The sequence below is a fragment of the Cucurbita pepo genome, chromosome 1 (assembly GCF_057944985.1).
Source record: "Cucurbita pepo subsp. pepo isolate OVF chromosome 1, ASM5794498v1, whole genome shotgun sequence".
In the NCBI taxonomy this organism is placed as follows: Eukaryota; Viridiplantae; Streptophyta; class Magnoliopsida; order Cucurbitales; family Cucurbitaceae; genus Cucurbita; species Cucurbita pepo.
Genome location: NC_141798.1, coordinates 17,945,740 through 17,961,287, shown reverse-complemented (window position 1 = coordinate 17,961,287; position 15,548 = coordinate 17,945,740). Strand labels below are relative to the sequence as shown.

The 15,548-nt window shown below is 40.7% G+C and overlaps 2 protein-coding genes and 2 pseudogenes across 3 annotated transcripts; all 4 read left to right on the top strand.

Moving 5' to 3' along the window:
* The first annotated feature begins 3,739 nt into the window (after positions 1-3,739).
* Positions 3,740-7,306, top strand: LOC147794914 (wall-associated receptor kinase 1-like; annotated as a pseudogene). Its single transcript, XR_015422590.1, has 3 exons — positions 3,740-4,618; positions 5,691-5,861; positions 5,934-7,306. The product of XR_015422590.1 is annotated as a wall-associated receptor kinase 1-like (transcript).
* Positions 7,307-10,052: 2,746 nt separating this feature from the next.
* On the top strand, positions 10,053-13,843 carry LOC111777171 (wall-associated receptor kinase 2). Its single transcript, XM_023656637.2, has 3 exons — positions 10,053-10,907; positions 12,282-12,452; positions 12,525-13,843. Exons 1-3 carry the CDS (start codon positions 10,055-10,057, stop codon positions 12,842-12,844), a joined length of 1,344 nt encoding a protein of 447 aa, XP_023512405.2. The 5' UTR covers positions 10,053-10,054; the 3' UTR covers positions 12,845-13,843.
* Positions 13,187-13,696, top strand: LOC147794913 (putative wall-associated receptor kinase-like 16). Its single transcript, XM_087127728.1, has one exon. The coding sequence runs from the start codon at positions 13,187-13,189 to the stop codon at positions 13,694-13,696; it is 510 nt and encodes a 169-aa protein (XP_086983854.1).
* Positions 13,844-14,697: 854 nt separating the features above from the next.
* On the top strand, positions 14,698-15,548 carry LOC147794912 (uncharacterized; annotated as a pseudogene).

Here is a 15,548-nt window from a genome sequence, read left to right as displayed (position 1 = left end):
GTTGTTGTTTGTCCATTGGTCTCCTTCCTATGATTTTGATAATTTTAGGAATCCCCATTGAATGTAAAAATGAAACGATTTTATATTTATCTAAACTCTCTTTTGGAATCCCCATGGTATATTAGAAGATTTGCTCATTAAAACCTTAGGTGGAAGATTTTTGGGTGAGCATGTAGTATGTTAGGGTAAAATTACCGTTATGTTCTTAAATTGAGATTTTTCGAGAGGCTAAAAAGAAAATATGCATGACTAGAATACAAGTTCGACAATATAGATGAGTGTGGTATGCATGATATAAGAAATTACAAAAATGCTCCTATGATGAGATTTGTGATGAATGATATTTTATATGCTTTTTTGCTGTGTTAGAGAGGAGGATGAGCTATTGTGATCCGTGCTCCCGGTGATTGATGGATGTTATCTTCCTATTGAGCTTGTTTGCTTGTATGTGTGCATGATAGTATGTGTTAGCTTCAGGTGTTTGACTGTTTGTTCTCTCTATAGTGCGTGTTTATGTACTAGGTCAGAACGCATTTAGAAGACTAAGCACCTTAGAGTCATGAGCGACGGCCAAAGGGTTTTAGACTCTAGTGCTCTCAGACCAAGAAAGACTCGAGGTGTTAAAATAGAATAGCATAGAGTCAGAAGCACGTTACGTCATCTAGCCACCGTAAGACCCAGTAGATCTCTTCATCTCCCAAATATGACCAAGGCGAAATTTTAATTATGGTTTACATGCTTAGGTGATCGGTAAGAAAATCTCCCTAGCAAAGCATGCACGAGAGAACATAGTTGAGATTAGGGCACTACAGCTAGTGTGGTTTTCATGTTTACCCAGATCAGTATGTTTCTAGTAGACCTTGCATCCCAAGATCGTTGGCGATTAGAGATTTAGACCTATGTGCATTCAGAGAATGGTTTGACCCGAGGAGCTAACCTCGAATGTCCTGGAAACAAAAGATGGGATTTAAGCTGCCTAGAAGCCCCTAAGAACCTCATAGGTCTCCACAACAACCAAGAACGACTACGGTAGCTCATCAGGCTATAACAATGTGAATAGTGTCACCAAACTGTCCACTACATTTTTCGCTCCAGCACCGTACTATTGAGACTCTACTATGATTTCTATACCGTGGAGCTAAGCATCACCATTTAAGGTAGCGCGGCATGTGCCCAACCCAGTGGAAATGACCAGGAGTCTCTTGAACATGACCTCTGTGCTGTAAACCCGTCCCGGGGGACCACGTAGGTTGACCTAGTAGTTGACCGACCCATGGGAGATCGCTTCCCCCAAACTTTGGTGATTTTATGGTCCTGTGGGAGAGTTCGTCAGCTAACCCCATGGATGATGTTCAAATTCAGATCCAGCCATACTGTCTCGAGGTCGCACCTCAACTTAGAACACTAGTCATTCACTACATAGAAACAAGGCAAGCCACCTAAGTCATAGAAAAGAAAGATTGGAAAACTGGTACAGACAATAAGGGGTACCTTTCCGTTCAAAGACCCACTTGGAACGTGGGGGGTACCCAATTGCTTAGATAGCATTGGAACCTAGGCCCGAACTTCCTAGAGCCCAAATTAAAGCATATAGATACTTACTAGGTTAAAGATGCGATGAGAGCCTACAAGTAGATTGCGTACTGAGTACTTTTATGCTCTCTCCTCTCCTCTTTCTTTTTCAGGTGTTCCCAGGCTACCGATCAAGGTGGAGGAGCATTTGAGAGCTGTGTAGTCACAGAGGGTGTCGTTACAGAGCGCTTAGTCCATTTTAGATTTTGGAGTCTTTTGTATCTTCTTTTTTTAGTCTCAATTTGATTTTTGAAATTTCTTCTAAAAAATCGGGAATTAAAACAAACACCACAATTAAAAATATAACGAAACGAAATCTAGTATAAGATGGTGCTCTTCAAGTTTATTTCACACAAAATTCACACAAAATAACAAGACCTAAAATACATAGACGGACTGACACCCTGAAACGATCCCTTTGTGACCGCGCAACGCTTTTAGCACTCCCTGCCTCGATTGGCAATCAGTGAACACCTGAAAAAGAAATGTAATATAGAGTGGGTATAAAAATACTCAATAATTAGCTTACCTATAGGCTCTCATCAAATCCAATTTCTAATAAGTTAACATGGAAAGTTCAAACCTAATTCTATAACTATTGGAGCTTCTAGGGAGGCCTCAAAATTTTTAGGGTAAACTAACTTTTTTTTTTTTTTTTGTTCTCATACTTAGTAAAATTAAACTGCCACACTAATGAGCTAACTGATATCTTGAATTGAGGCAGGAACTCATCATATCTCGTAGAACAGTATAATATCACTTTCTAAACATAGCTATGTAACTGATACCTCAATAATAGCCTTTGTCCTCACATTACCAACACCCAAACTCCCCTCTTCCCCTTTTTTTCCTCTTCATTTCTCTTCTCATCCATATCCCTTCCTCTGCACCCCACGAGACTTTCCTTCAGATCATCTCGTCATAACGTGATCAACAATTTTTCGCACGAATATATATCGTAAGATACATATCTCTAATCTATACCCTTCCTTGTTAGTTTATTTAATCTTGTATTAACCGTAATTAATCTTATTTACTGTTTGTATTTAAATGTATGTAAGTTGAGGGAAGTAATTAGCAGTTAAGGGTAGTTATTAGCGGTTAAGGGTAGTTAGTAGCGGTAAAGGGTAGTTACTAGCGATTAAGGGTGGTTACTAGCGGTTAATGTGGCTATTCTGTCTATATATGTATTCTGTAACCAGTTGAATGAGTATGTTGGTTTATTGCCTCTCTTAGTTGTACGAGTGTTGTCTAACATTCCTCCTATAGTTTCTTCCTCATTATCATGCCTCAAACTTTTTTTCTTTTTATAGAAACTAAAGCTATGTGATTCATATCGGGCCACAAATTACTAAAAAGAAAACATTTTTAAAGTAAGATAGTGTAGCTCACTTAAATTGACTTTAATGTCTTCATCAAATAGGACCGACAAAAGAAGAAAAAAAAGGTTTCTTTTATATATATATATATATATAGTTCCTTTGTCTTTTGTTCTTAAAATTTTTCATCTTTAAATCGATCAGGTAGTTGAAGCTTACCACCTTTTCAAAAAGATCTGATATTAAGAGAGATGATGTTATTTACGTATAAATTCATGATCTTTTTTTTAATACTAATAATTCTCAATGATGCTCGAAAAAAACTTCCAATATAAGTCAAAATATAAAACAAAAATTTCGAATTGACCCAACCAAATCAATAGGATTAATATAGTCTCAATTCCAATCAATTCCAACCAAATCAATAGGATTAATATAGTCTCAATTCCATTATGTGAAAACAAGAAAAAGAACACATACAGACCCCGAAAGATTCAAACAATGAAAAACATCATTTTCTCAAGTTTCATAACACACAATTTATCCGACAAAAAAAAGAGACATCAAGAAAGAAAAAAAAAAATGAAAAAAGAAAACAAAGGGATCCACAGCCATGATTACAAAAACCACATTGAAACCTCAAATAGGGTTACTTGGCACCATTTGTAGCCGTTGTTTGTCTTTCTATCTTTTTTACTTTTGAATTATTAAGCTTTAGTACACACTATTACTTACTTTTTACGACACCCTTTTTCCATGCATTACACGCTACACCACATGCTTAGTGGAATGCCCACACACCCACTTTCTGCAATGAACTCTTTAATATCTTTACAATTTCTACACACCAACAACACCCATTTGTCCTCTCATGGTGATGAAGATCAAACCCATCATGACATTCTTGGTGATGATGAACATAGCCATATTATCAACACCCTTGGCCGTGGAAGCATCTGAAGCCTTACCCGGGTGCGACGAATGGTGTGGCAAGGTGCACATTCCATATCCATTCGGCATAAAAAAAAGGGTGCTATCTCAATCAAAATTTCTCGATTACTTGCCACAAAACCGGACCTCCAAAGGAAGAGGCGTTTCTAATGCATACCAATATTAGGGTTATGAATATATCTACTAATGGTGAGCTTCACGTGTTGCGGCCGATAGTGCGAAATTGTTACAGCTACGGAGATAATTATTTAGATATGAACGAAACGGATCTTTCTGTGCCGACCATGTACCCACTTTCTCGTTCCAAAAATAAGTTCATTACCATTGGGTGCAATCATGTTGGGTTAATCTTGGGGGACGACCAAGGGACTAACGTTGAAAGTGGGTGTATTTCGGTGTGTACGAGGAGAAGTAGTGTCGTTGATGGGTTGTGTTCTGGAAGTGGGTGCTGTCAGTTGGATATTCCAAAAGGGTTAACCAATTTGAGTTTGGCGGTGGGTGAGTTGTTGAATTACACTGAAATACGGAAATTCAGTCCCTGTGGGTATGCTTTTATAATTGAAGCTAAGAGGTTCCAGTTTTTGTCAAGTTATATTGATAAGTTTGAAGAGAAGGAAGTTGAGGTTGTGCTTAGTTGGGGCATTAGAAAAGAATTAGAACTTGATTGTGGACTAAACGCCAGAAGGAATAATAGTATCTTTAGTGGAACTCATTATCGTTGCCAATGCTTGGATGGTTACGAGGGGAATCCATATCTCCCTCAAGAGGATGCCAAGGTAAAGCCTTATTTATCTTTCGAGTTAGGTGAGATTTTACATTGGTTGGAGAGGAGAAAGAAGCATTCCTTATAAGGGTGTGAAAATCTCTCTCTAGTTGACGTGTTTTAAAATCGAGAGGCTAACGACGATACGTAACGGGCCAAAACGGATAATACCGGTGGGCTTGGGCTGTTACAAATGGTATCAGAGCTATACACCAAACGGTGTGCTAGCGAGAACGCTGGCCCCCAAGGCGATAGATTATGAGATCTCACATCGGTTAGAGAGGGGAACGAAACATTTCTTGTAAGGGTGTGGAAACCTCTTCCTAGCATACGTGTTTTAAAACCGTGAGGCTGATGGCGATACGTAACGGGCCAAAACGGACAATATCTGTTAGCGGTGGGCTTAGGCTGACTGTTGCAAATAGTATCAGAGCTAGACACTGAACGGTGTGCCAACGAGAACGCTGGCTCCCACGGGGGCGGACTGTGAAGCATTCTTTATAAGAGTGTGGAAACCTCTCCCTAGCAAACGCTTTTTAAAACCGTGAGGCTGACAGCTATACGTAATGGACCAAAACGGACAATATAAGTGGACTTGGGCTGTTACAAATTGTATTAGCACTAGACATCAGACAGTGTATCAGCGAGGACGCTGGCCTCCAAGGGGGTGGATTGTGAGATCCCACGTTGGTTGGAAAGTGGAACAAAGCATTTCTTATAGAGTTGTCGAAACCTCTCCCCAGCAGACACGTTTTAAAACTATGAGACTAACGGCCATACGTCTAATGGGTCAAAACCAACAATATCAATAGGCTTGGGCTGTTACATATAGTATCAAAGCTAGACACCAAACGGTATGCCAGTAAAAACGCTGGCCTCTAAGCAAGTGGATTATGAGATCCCATATCGGTTGTAGAGGGGAACAAAACATTCCCTATAAGGTTGTGGAAACCTCTCCCTAGCAAACGCGTTTTGTTTTAAAATCGTAAGGCTGACAACAATACGTAATGAGTCCAAACAGACAATATTGGTCATAAGTTTTATTAGGATTTGTAACCTAACCACTGAATTGGAACCCTTCTTAGATGTGGATGAATGCACGTATCCATGGCTGAATGACTGTGAGCACAAGGACAAGTGTTCTAACACTGAAGGAAACTATACCTGTCATTGTCCTAAGAACTTCCATGGAGATGGAAGAAAAGGCGGAAAAGGTTGCACCCAAAATCCCACCTCTTCCATTCCTATCATCATTGGTGAGTTTTTATATGTTCTTAATGCATGTTTTTCACTATAATATACTAAACAACAATACAATTAAAATGCAGGGATTGGGGTAGGCCTCCCAGTTTTACTAATAGCCACCACAACCATATACTTATGCTACAAAAAGTTGAAGTTCTCAAACAAAAACAGCGTTTTTTCCACAAAAACGGAGGCTTTGTGCTTCAACGACAGCTTTCTCAATGCAATTCACCTAAAGACATCGTAAGAATCTTCAGCCAAGAAGAGTTAGAGAAGGCCACCAACAACTACGCCAAAGACACCATTGCTGGCAATGGTGGCTACGGTACCGTTTACAAAGGTGTCTTGGACGATGGACTCACCGTTGCAATCAAGAAATCAAAATTTATGGACGAATCCCAAACATCCCAATTCATCAATGAAGTCGTTGTTCTTTCCCAAATCAACCATCGAAACGTGGTCAAGCTCTTAGGGTGTTGTTTGGAGACCCAAGTTCCATTGTTGGTCTACGAGTTCGTCACCAACGGTACCCTCTTCGATCACATCCATGACACTACCAAACACGTCCCACTTTCTTGGGAAGCTCGCTTGAGAATCGCTTCAGAAACAGCCGGAGTCATTTCGTATTTGCATTCGTCAGCTTCTATTCCCATAATCCACAGAGCTTCTATTCCCATAATCCACAGAGATATCAAGACGACCAACATACTTTTAGATGATAATTACACTGCAAAGGTCTCTGATTTTGGTGCTTCCAAGTTGGTTCCTAAGGATCACACTCAGCTAACCACGCTCGTGCAAGGGACTCTTGGGTACTTAGACCCTGAGTACTTATTAACGAGCGAGTTAACTGAGAAGAGTGATGTGTATAGCTTTGGAATTGTGGTTCTGGAGCTTATAACGGGGAAGAAAGCGGTGAGGTTTGATGGGCCGGAAGAAGATCGAAATCTAGCCATGTATGTCCTTTGTGCAATGAAAGAAGAGCGTTTTGAAGAAGTGGTGGAGAAGGGAATGGTGAGTGAGGCAAACATGGAGCAAATAAAGGAAGTGGCTAAGGTAGCAAGAGAGTGTGTAAGAATCAAAGGGGAGGAGAGGCCGAGCATGAAGGAAGTGGCTATGGAGTTGGAGGGGCTGCGAGCAACGAAGGGTGAGCATTCATGGGCCAATGATAGCCTATCCGCCGCACAAGAGTCGAGCCCATTTGTTGAGAGTGGAAGTATGGGCGCTGTGGATGATAGCATAAAGCTGGAATTGCCACATGTCGAACATGGTAGATGATCTTATCATAAATGTTTTTATTTAGTGCAGATTTCCTTTCTTAATTTAGATCTCGTGTCTTAATCTTGTTCATCAATTTTCAGTAGAACAAAATAAAGCTGTAAATATCATGTGTGTTTGGTTGGAAAGAGGAGTGAAAGTATTCCTTTTATAAGAGTGTGAAAACCTCTCTTTAGTAGACGCGTTTTAAAATTGTAATGCTGATGACGATATGTAATGGTCGAAACCGACAATATCTACTAGTGGTGAGTTATGCTGCTATAAATGGTATTAGAGTTAGTCATTGGATGGTGTGAGGCAATGGTTGGAGAAGGGGTAGAGTCTTTTCATAGTAGATGAGTTTTAAAATTTTGGACAATGTTCGCTAATGTCCGCTAGCAGTGGGCTTGGGTTATTACTGTGATATCCCACATTGGTTGGGGAGGAGAACGAAACACCCTTTATAAAGGTGTGAAAACCTTCCCTAGTGACAAGTTTTAAAGCTTTGAGGGGAAGCGCAAAAGGGAAAATCCAAAGAAGATAATATCTGCTAGCAGTGGGCCTAGGTGTGTTAGAATGATGTTTTATATGCTTTTAGCTGTGTTGGAAAGGAGGATGAGCTATTGTGATATGTTCTTCGAGTAATTGATGGATGTTATCTCCCCGTTGAACTTGTTTGCTTGATGTGTGCATGATATAGTATGTGTTAGCTTTAGATGTTTGATTGTGTGTTCTCCCTATGGAGCGTGTTTATCTACACAAAGCTAGGATGTTAGAGTTAGGTTAGCCAGATGATGACCTAGGTCATGAAACATTTATTATACTGAGCACTTTAGGGTCGTGAGCGACAGTCAGAGGGTTTAGACTCTAGTGCTCCAAGACCAAGAAAGACTCGAGGAGTTAAAAAAAAAACAGCCTAGAGTCAGAAGCACGTTACGCCACCTAACCACCCTAAGACCCAATAGACCTCTTCCACTCCCAAATATCACCTAGATAAGAACAGCCTATGGTTTACCTGCTTAGGTGATCGATAAGAAAATCTCCCTACCAAAGCATGCACGAGAGAGCATAGCAAAGATTAGAGCGCTACAACTAGTGTGGTTTACATGTTGACCCAGATCAATACGTTTTCAGTAGACCTTGCACCCCATGATCGTGAGCGATCAGAGGTTTAGACCTATGTGCACTAAGAGAATGGTTTGGTCCGAGGAGCTAACCTCAAATGTCCTGGAAACGAGAGATGAGATTTAAACTGCCTAAAAGCCCCTAAGAACCTCGTAGGTCTCTACAGTGACAAAAAACGACCAAGGTAGCTCATCAGGCTATAACAATGTGAACAGTGTCACCAGGTTGTCCACTACATTTTTCGCTCCGGTACCATACTCTTGAGACTCTACTCCGATTTCTATACCGTGGAGCTAGGCGTCGCCGGTTAGGGTAGCAAGACATGTGCCCAACCCAGTGGAAATGACTAGGGGTCTCTTGAACATGACCCTTGTGCTGTAAACCCGTCCTTGAGCGGAGGAGCGGGGGACCACGTAGGTTGACCTAGTAGCTAACCGACACATGGGAGATCGTTTCTTCCAAACTATGGCGACTTTATGGTCTCGTGGGAGAGTTCATCAACTAACCTCCATGGATAATGTTCAAGTTTTTATTCAGATTCAGATCCAGTCATATTGTCTCGCAGCTTATGAGGTTGCACCTCAACTTAGGACACTGATCATTCACTAGATGAGCAAGGCAAGCAACCTAAGTTGTAAAAAAGAAAGATTGGAAAACTGGTACAAAACCCTAGGGGTACACTTCAGTTCAAAGACTCGCTTAGAACGTCGAGGTGCCCAATTGCTCATATAGTATTGGAGCCTAGGCCCGAACTTCCTAGAGCCTAAAGTAAAATACGTGATACTTACTAGGTTAATGATGCAATGACAGCCTACAAGTAGGTTGCTTATTAAGTAATTTTATACTCTCTCCTTTCCTCTTTCTTTTTCAAGTGTTGGCAGGCTACCGATCAAGGTGGAAGAGCGTTCGAGAGATAGAAAATAGATATCATAACTTCCTCCACACCCCATGAGACTTTCCTTCAGGTCATCTCGTCATAATGTGATCAATAATTTTTCACACAAATAGATATCGTAAGATAGAAAAACGGTAAACGTATCTCTAATCTATACCCTTCATCCAATATAGTTTCTTCCTCATTATCATACCTCAAACTTTTTTTTTCTTTTTGTGGAAACTATAGCTATGGGACTCATATCGTGCCTCAAATTATTTAAAAAAAAAAACATTTTTAAAGTAGCACACATAAATTGACTTTAATATCCTCATCCAATAGGACCCACAAAAAAGAAAAAAAAAAAAAAAAAAAAAAACATTGCTTTGTCTTTTGTTCTTAAAATTTGGCGACCATCTTTCACTAGTTTTTCAAAATATCTCGTATTAAGGGAGATGATGTTATTTACATATAAACTCATGATTTTTCTCTTAATTAATCCATATAGAACTGCTCCTCAAATTAATTTTCAACAATTCTAGTAAAAACTTCGAATATAAGTCAAAAATACAAAAGAAAAAATCAAAAATTGGAATTTACCTAACTAAATCAATAGGATCGATATAGAGTCTCAATTCCATTATACGGACAAGAAAGAAAAAGAACACATACAGGCCTCCCACAAAACACATTAAAAGATTCAAACAATGAAAAACATCATTTTCTCAAGTTTCATAACACTCAACTCTTTGTTAATATCAATATGGTTACTTGGCACACCATTTGTAGCCATTAAGTACTGTCTATTACTTACTTTTTACGACACCCTTTTCCATGCATTACACGCTACACCACATGCGTAGTGGAATGCCCACATACCCACTTTCTGCAATGAACTCTTAATATCTTTACAATTTATACACACCAACAACACCCATTTGTCCTCTCATGGTGATGAAGATGAAACCCATCATGGCATTCTTGGTGATTATGAACATAGCCATAATATCAACACCCTTGGCCGTGGCAGCATCTCAAGCCTTACCCGGGTGTGAAGAACGGTGTGGCGACGTGCACATTCCATATCCATTCGGCATCAAAGAAGGGTGCTATCTCAATCAAAATTTCTCGATCGCTTGCGACAAAACCGATCGCAACGGACCTCCAAAGGCGTTTCTAATGCATACCAATATTAGTGTTATGAATATATTTACCAACGGTGAGCTTCACGTGTTGCAGCCGATAGTGCGAAATTGTTATAGGGACGGGGGTAGTTATTTAGATATGAACGATTCGTATCTTTCTGTGCCGGACATGTACCCACTTTCTCGTTCCAAAAATAAGTTCATTACCATTGGGTGCAATCATGTTGGGTTAATCTTGGGGGATTACTTAGGGGGTGACTTTGAAAGTGGGTGTATTTCGATGTGTACAAAGAAAAGTAGTGTAGCTGATGGGTCGTGTTCTGGGAGTGGGTGCTGTCAGTTGGAGATTCCAAAAGGGTTAAGCAATGTGAGATTGGCGGTGGGTGAGTTGTTGAATTACACTGAAATACCGAAATTGAGTCCCTGTGGGTATGCTTTTATAATTGAAGCTGAGAGGTTCCGGTTTTTGTCAAGTTATATTGATAAGTTTGAAGAGGAGAAAGTTGTGGTTGTGCTTAGTTGGGGCATTAGAAACGAATTAAAGTTTGAATGTGGATCAAACACCGCAAGGATTAGTATCTTTAATGGAACTCAATATGGTTGCCAATGCTTGGATGGTTACGAGGGGAATCCATATCTCCGTCACGGATGCCAAGGTAAAGCCTTATTTATCTTTCGAGTTATGTGAGATCTTAAATTGGTTGGAGAGAAAAAAAGAAGCATTCCTGGTAAGGGTGTGGAAATCTCTCTCTAGTTGACGCGTTTTAAAACTGTGAGGCTGACGGCAATACGTAACAGGCTAAAACGGATAATATCTGTTAACAGTGGGTTTCGGCTTGGGCTGTTACAAATTGTATCAGAGCTAGACACCGGACGGTGTGCTAGTGAGGACGCTGGGCCTTAAGGGGGTGGATTGTGAGATCCCCACATCGGTTGGAAAGGGAAATGAAGCATTCCTTACAAGGGGTCCTCTCCCTAACAAACGCGTTTTAAAATTGTGAGACTGACAGCAATATGTAACGGGCCAAAACGAATAATATCTGTTAACGGTGGGTTTGGGCTTGGGCTGTTACAAATTGTATCAGAGCTAGACACTGAACAGTGTGCTAGCGAGGACGCTGGCCCCTAAGGGGGTGGATTGTGAGATCCCACATCGGTTGGAAAGGGAAATGAAGCATTCCTTATAAGGGTGTGGAAACCTCTCCCTAACAAACGCGTTTTAAAACTGTGAGGCTGACGGTAATACGTAACGGGCCAAAAAGGATAATATCTGTTAATGGTGGGTTTGGGCTTGGGCTATTACAAATTGTATTAGAGCTAGACACCGGACGGTGTGCTAGCGAGAATGTTGGCCCCTAAAGGGGTGGATTGTGAGATCTCACATCGGTTGGAAAGGGGAATGAAGCATTTCTTATAAGGGTGTGGAAACCTCTCCCTAGCAAACACGTTCTAAAACCGTGAGGCTAACGGCGATACGTAATGGGCCAAAACGGACAATATCGGTGGGCTTTGGCTGTTACAAATGGTATCAGAGCCAGACACCAGACAGTGTGCCAGCAAAGACGTTGGCCCCCAAGGAGGTAGATTATGAGATCCCACATCGGTTGGAGAGGAGAACGAATCATTTCTTGTAAGGTTGTGGAAACCTCTCCCTAGTAGACGCATTTTAAAACCGTGAGACTGACGACAATACATAACGGGTCAAATTGGACAATATTTGCTAGCGGTGGGCTTAGGCTGTTACAAATGGTTGGATGGTGTGCCAGCTAGGACGCTGGCCCCCAAGGGGTGAATTGTGAGATCCCATATCAGTTGAAGAGTAAAACAAATCATTCTTTACAAGGGTGTGGAAATCTCTTCCTAGTAGATGTATTTTAAAACCGTGAGGCTGACGGTCATATGTAACGGACTAAAACGGACAATATTTATTAGTGATAGGCTTGGACTGTTATACATTTAGCCGTTAATGATTTTAAAATAAGTTTTATTTGGATTTGTTACCTAACCGCTCAATTTGGAACCCTTTTTAGATGTGAATGAATGCAAGTATGGATGGCTGAATGACTGTATGCCCAAGGCCAAGTGTATTAACACTGAAGGAAACTATACCTGTCGTTGTCCTAAGAACTTCCATGGAGATGGAAGAGAAGGCGGAGAAGGTTGCACCAAAAATTCCACCTCTTCCATTCCTATCATAATTGGTGAGTTTTTATATGTTCTTCACCCATGCTTTTCCCTATAATATACTAAACAACAATACAATTAAAATGCAGGAATTGGGTTAGGCCTCGTAGTTCTACTAATTGCCATCACAACCATATACTTATGCTATAAAAAGTTGAAGTTCATCAAACAAAAACAGCGTTTTTTCCACAAAAACGGAGGCTTTGTGCTTCAACGACAGCTTTCTCAATGCAATTCACCTAAAGACATCGTAAGAATCTTCAGCCAAGAAGAGTTAGAGAAGGCCACCAACAACTACGCCAAAGACACCATTGCTGGCAATGGTGGCTACGGTACCGTTTACAAAGGTGTCTTGGACGATGGACTCACCGTTGCAATCAAGAAATCAAAATTCATGGACGAATCCTAAACATCCCAATTCATCAATGAAGTCGTTGTTCTTTCCCAAATCAACCATCGAAACGTGGTCAAGCTCTTAGGGTGCTGTTTAGAGACCCAAGTCCCATTGTTGGTCTACGAGTTCGTCACCAACGGCACCCTCTTCGATCACATTCATGACACTACCAAACACGTCCCACTTTCTTGGGAAGCTCGCTTGAGAATTGCTTCGGAAACAGCCGGTGTCATTTCGTATTTGCATTCTTCAGCTTCTATTCCCATCATCCATAGAGATATCAAGACCACCAACATACTTTTAGACGATAATTACACGGCAAAGGTCTCTGATTTTGGTGCTTCCAAGTTGGTTCCTATGGATCAAACTCAGCTAACCACGCTCGTGCAGGGGACTCTTGGGTACTTAGACCCTGAGTACTTATTGACGAGCGAGTTAACTGAGAAGAGTGACGTGTATAGCTTTGGAATTGTGCTTCTGGAGCTTATAACGGGAAAGAAAGCGGTGAGGTTTGATGGGCCGGAAGAAGATCGAAACCTAGCCATGTATGTCCTTTGTGCAATAAAAGAAGAGCGTTTTGAAGAAGTGGTGGAGAAGGGAATGGTGAGTGAGGCAAACATGGAGCAAATAAAGGAAGTGGCTAAGGTAGCAAGAGAGTGTGTAAGAATCAAAGGGGAGGAGAGGCCGAGCATGAAGGAAGTGGCTATGGAGTTGGAGGGGCTGCGAGCAACGAAGGGTGAGCATTCATGGGCCAATGATAGCCTATCCGCCGCACAAGAGTCGAGCCCATTTGTTGAGAGTGGAAGTATGGGCGCTGTGGATGATAGCATGAAGCTGGAATTGCCACATGTCGAACATGGTAGATGATCTTATCATAAATGCTTTTATTTAGTGCACTTGAAGTAGTCACTTTTTCCTTTCTTAATTTAGATCTCGTGTCTTAATTTTGTCCAGCACTTTCAGTAGAATAAAATAAAGCTTGTAAATATGGTTAAGATAAATGTGTGATCTGTTCCCAAGATAAATAAAGTATTCCTTATAAAGTGTGAAAATCTTTCTCTAGTATATGCATTTTAAAATTGTAAAATTGATGACGATACGTAACGGGTCAAAGTGAACAATTTCTACTAGCGGTGGGTTGAGCTGTTACAAATGGTATTAGAGATAACTATCGAACGGTACGAGGCATTGGTTGGAATAAGGTTAGACCATTTTCATAATAGATGTGTTTTAAATTGTGAGGCTGACGGCGATATGTAATGGGTCAAAGTGGACAATATCTACTAACGGTGGACTTGGGTTGTTACAAATGGTATTAAAGTTAGACACCGGGCGATGTACCAACAAGGACATTGAGCTCCCAAGAAAGTAGAGGGTGAAATCCAACATCAGTTAGAAAGGAGAACCAAATATTCTTTACAAAAGTGTAGAAACTTCACCCTTGTACTACATTTTAAAATTGTGAGGCTAACAATAATATGGGCCAAAATAGACAATGTCTAATAGCGGTGGGTTTGAGTTGTTTCAAATGGTATCAGAGTTATTCATCGGACAGTGCAAGACACTAGTCGAAATAGGGTTAGACCCTTTCCATAGTAGACGCATTTTAAAACCGTAGGCTGGTGATGATACGTAATGGACCAAAACGAACAATATCAAGTAACGATGAACTTAGACTATGGACTATTACAAACAACAAATTCAAATTTAACTTCCATTTCTCCTCCCTAATGATCAACCAAAGCTTTCATTTGAGAGGGAACCAAATTCAAAACACTTGCCGACAAGTAAAAGAAAAAAGAGAAGAAAGAAGAAAGAACATTAAAGAAAATAAAGCTTCCACTTCTCCAACAACTTTCCCTTTATATGTTCAAACATTCATCCTTCCCATTTTTGTGCAATTTGAAGACAACCCACAAATCAAAATGGGATGTTGCATTAGCAAATGCAAACCCAAGACCATCAAACGACAACCTCGTTTTGATCTCAACAACCTTGTCCGACACAAGCTCGCTGTCATTCCTCAACCGCCTCCATTAACATCAGCAGCACCTCCTCCTCTCTCTCTTAATAACAAAATCTCTCCTTATCCTCCTTCCCCTTCTTCCATCTCTTCTTCAACTACAACAATCCCCTCTTTCTCACCTTCAGCTTCACGTTCCCTAATTTTCTCCGATGACTACTTGGGGTCGTCTTATAAGCATAACTCTCCCCTCCTTCGAGTCAATTCCCTTAAACCTAACCCCTTTTCGTCGCCCATGAAGCCCGTTTCCCCGGTGATCCGCCATTTTCCACAGCAACCGTCTCCCCAAAGGCTGTCGAGATCAAAAACCCTAAAGAGAGCCCGGCCTTCACCTCCGTTGCCGGTTCGGAAAAAGAGCTTGAGGAAGGAGGAAGACCTCCTTCGCCGTCGCCAAGTAGGCGGTCGAACGGAGAGAAATGCCGAGTGGCTCTGACTATCTTCACGCCGCTGATCTTAAAAGTCAATCAGTATATTGAATCATGGGATGATTTCTCAATCTCCCCTTCTCTCCGTCTATTGTATTTTTTTTTTTTTTTTCTTAAAGCTCTTTGTTACTTGAAAATTGGAAAAGAAAGAACAAAAAATGTTATCTATCTGTAAGTTTTAATTATTAAGTCTTTCTAAGTTCACGAAAGTATTATACGATTAGAATTTTTATGATTAGGGTTTCTACACATTTATTATAGAGAGTCCATA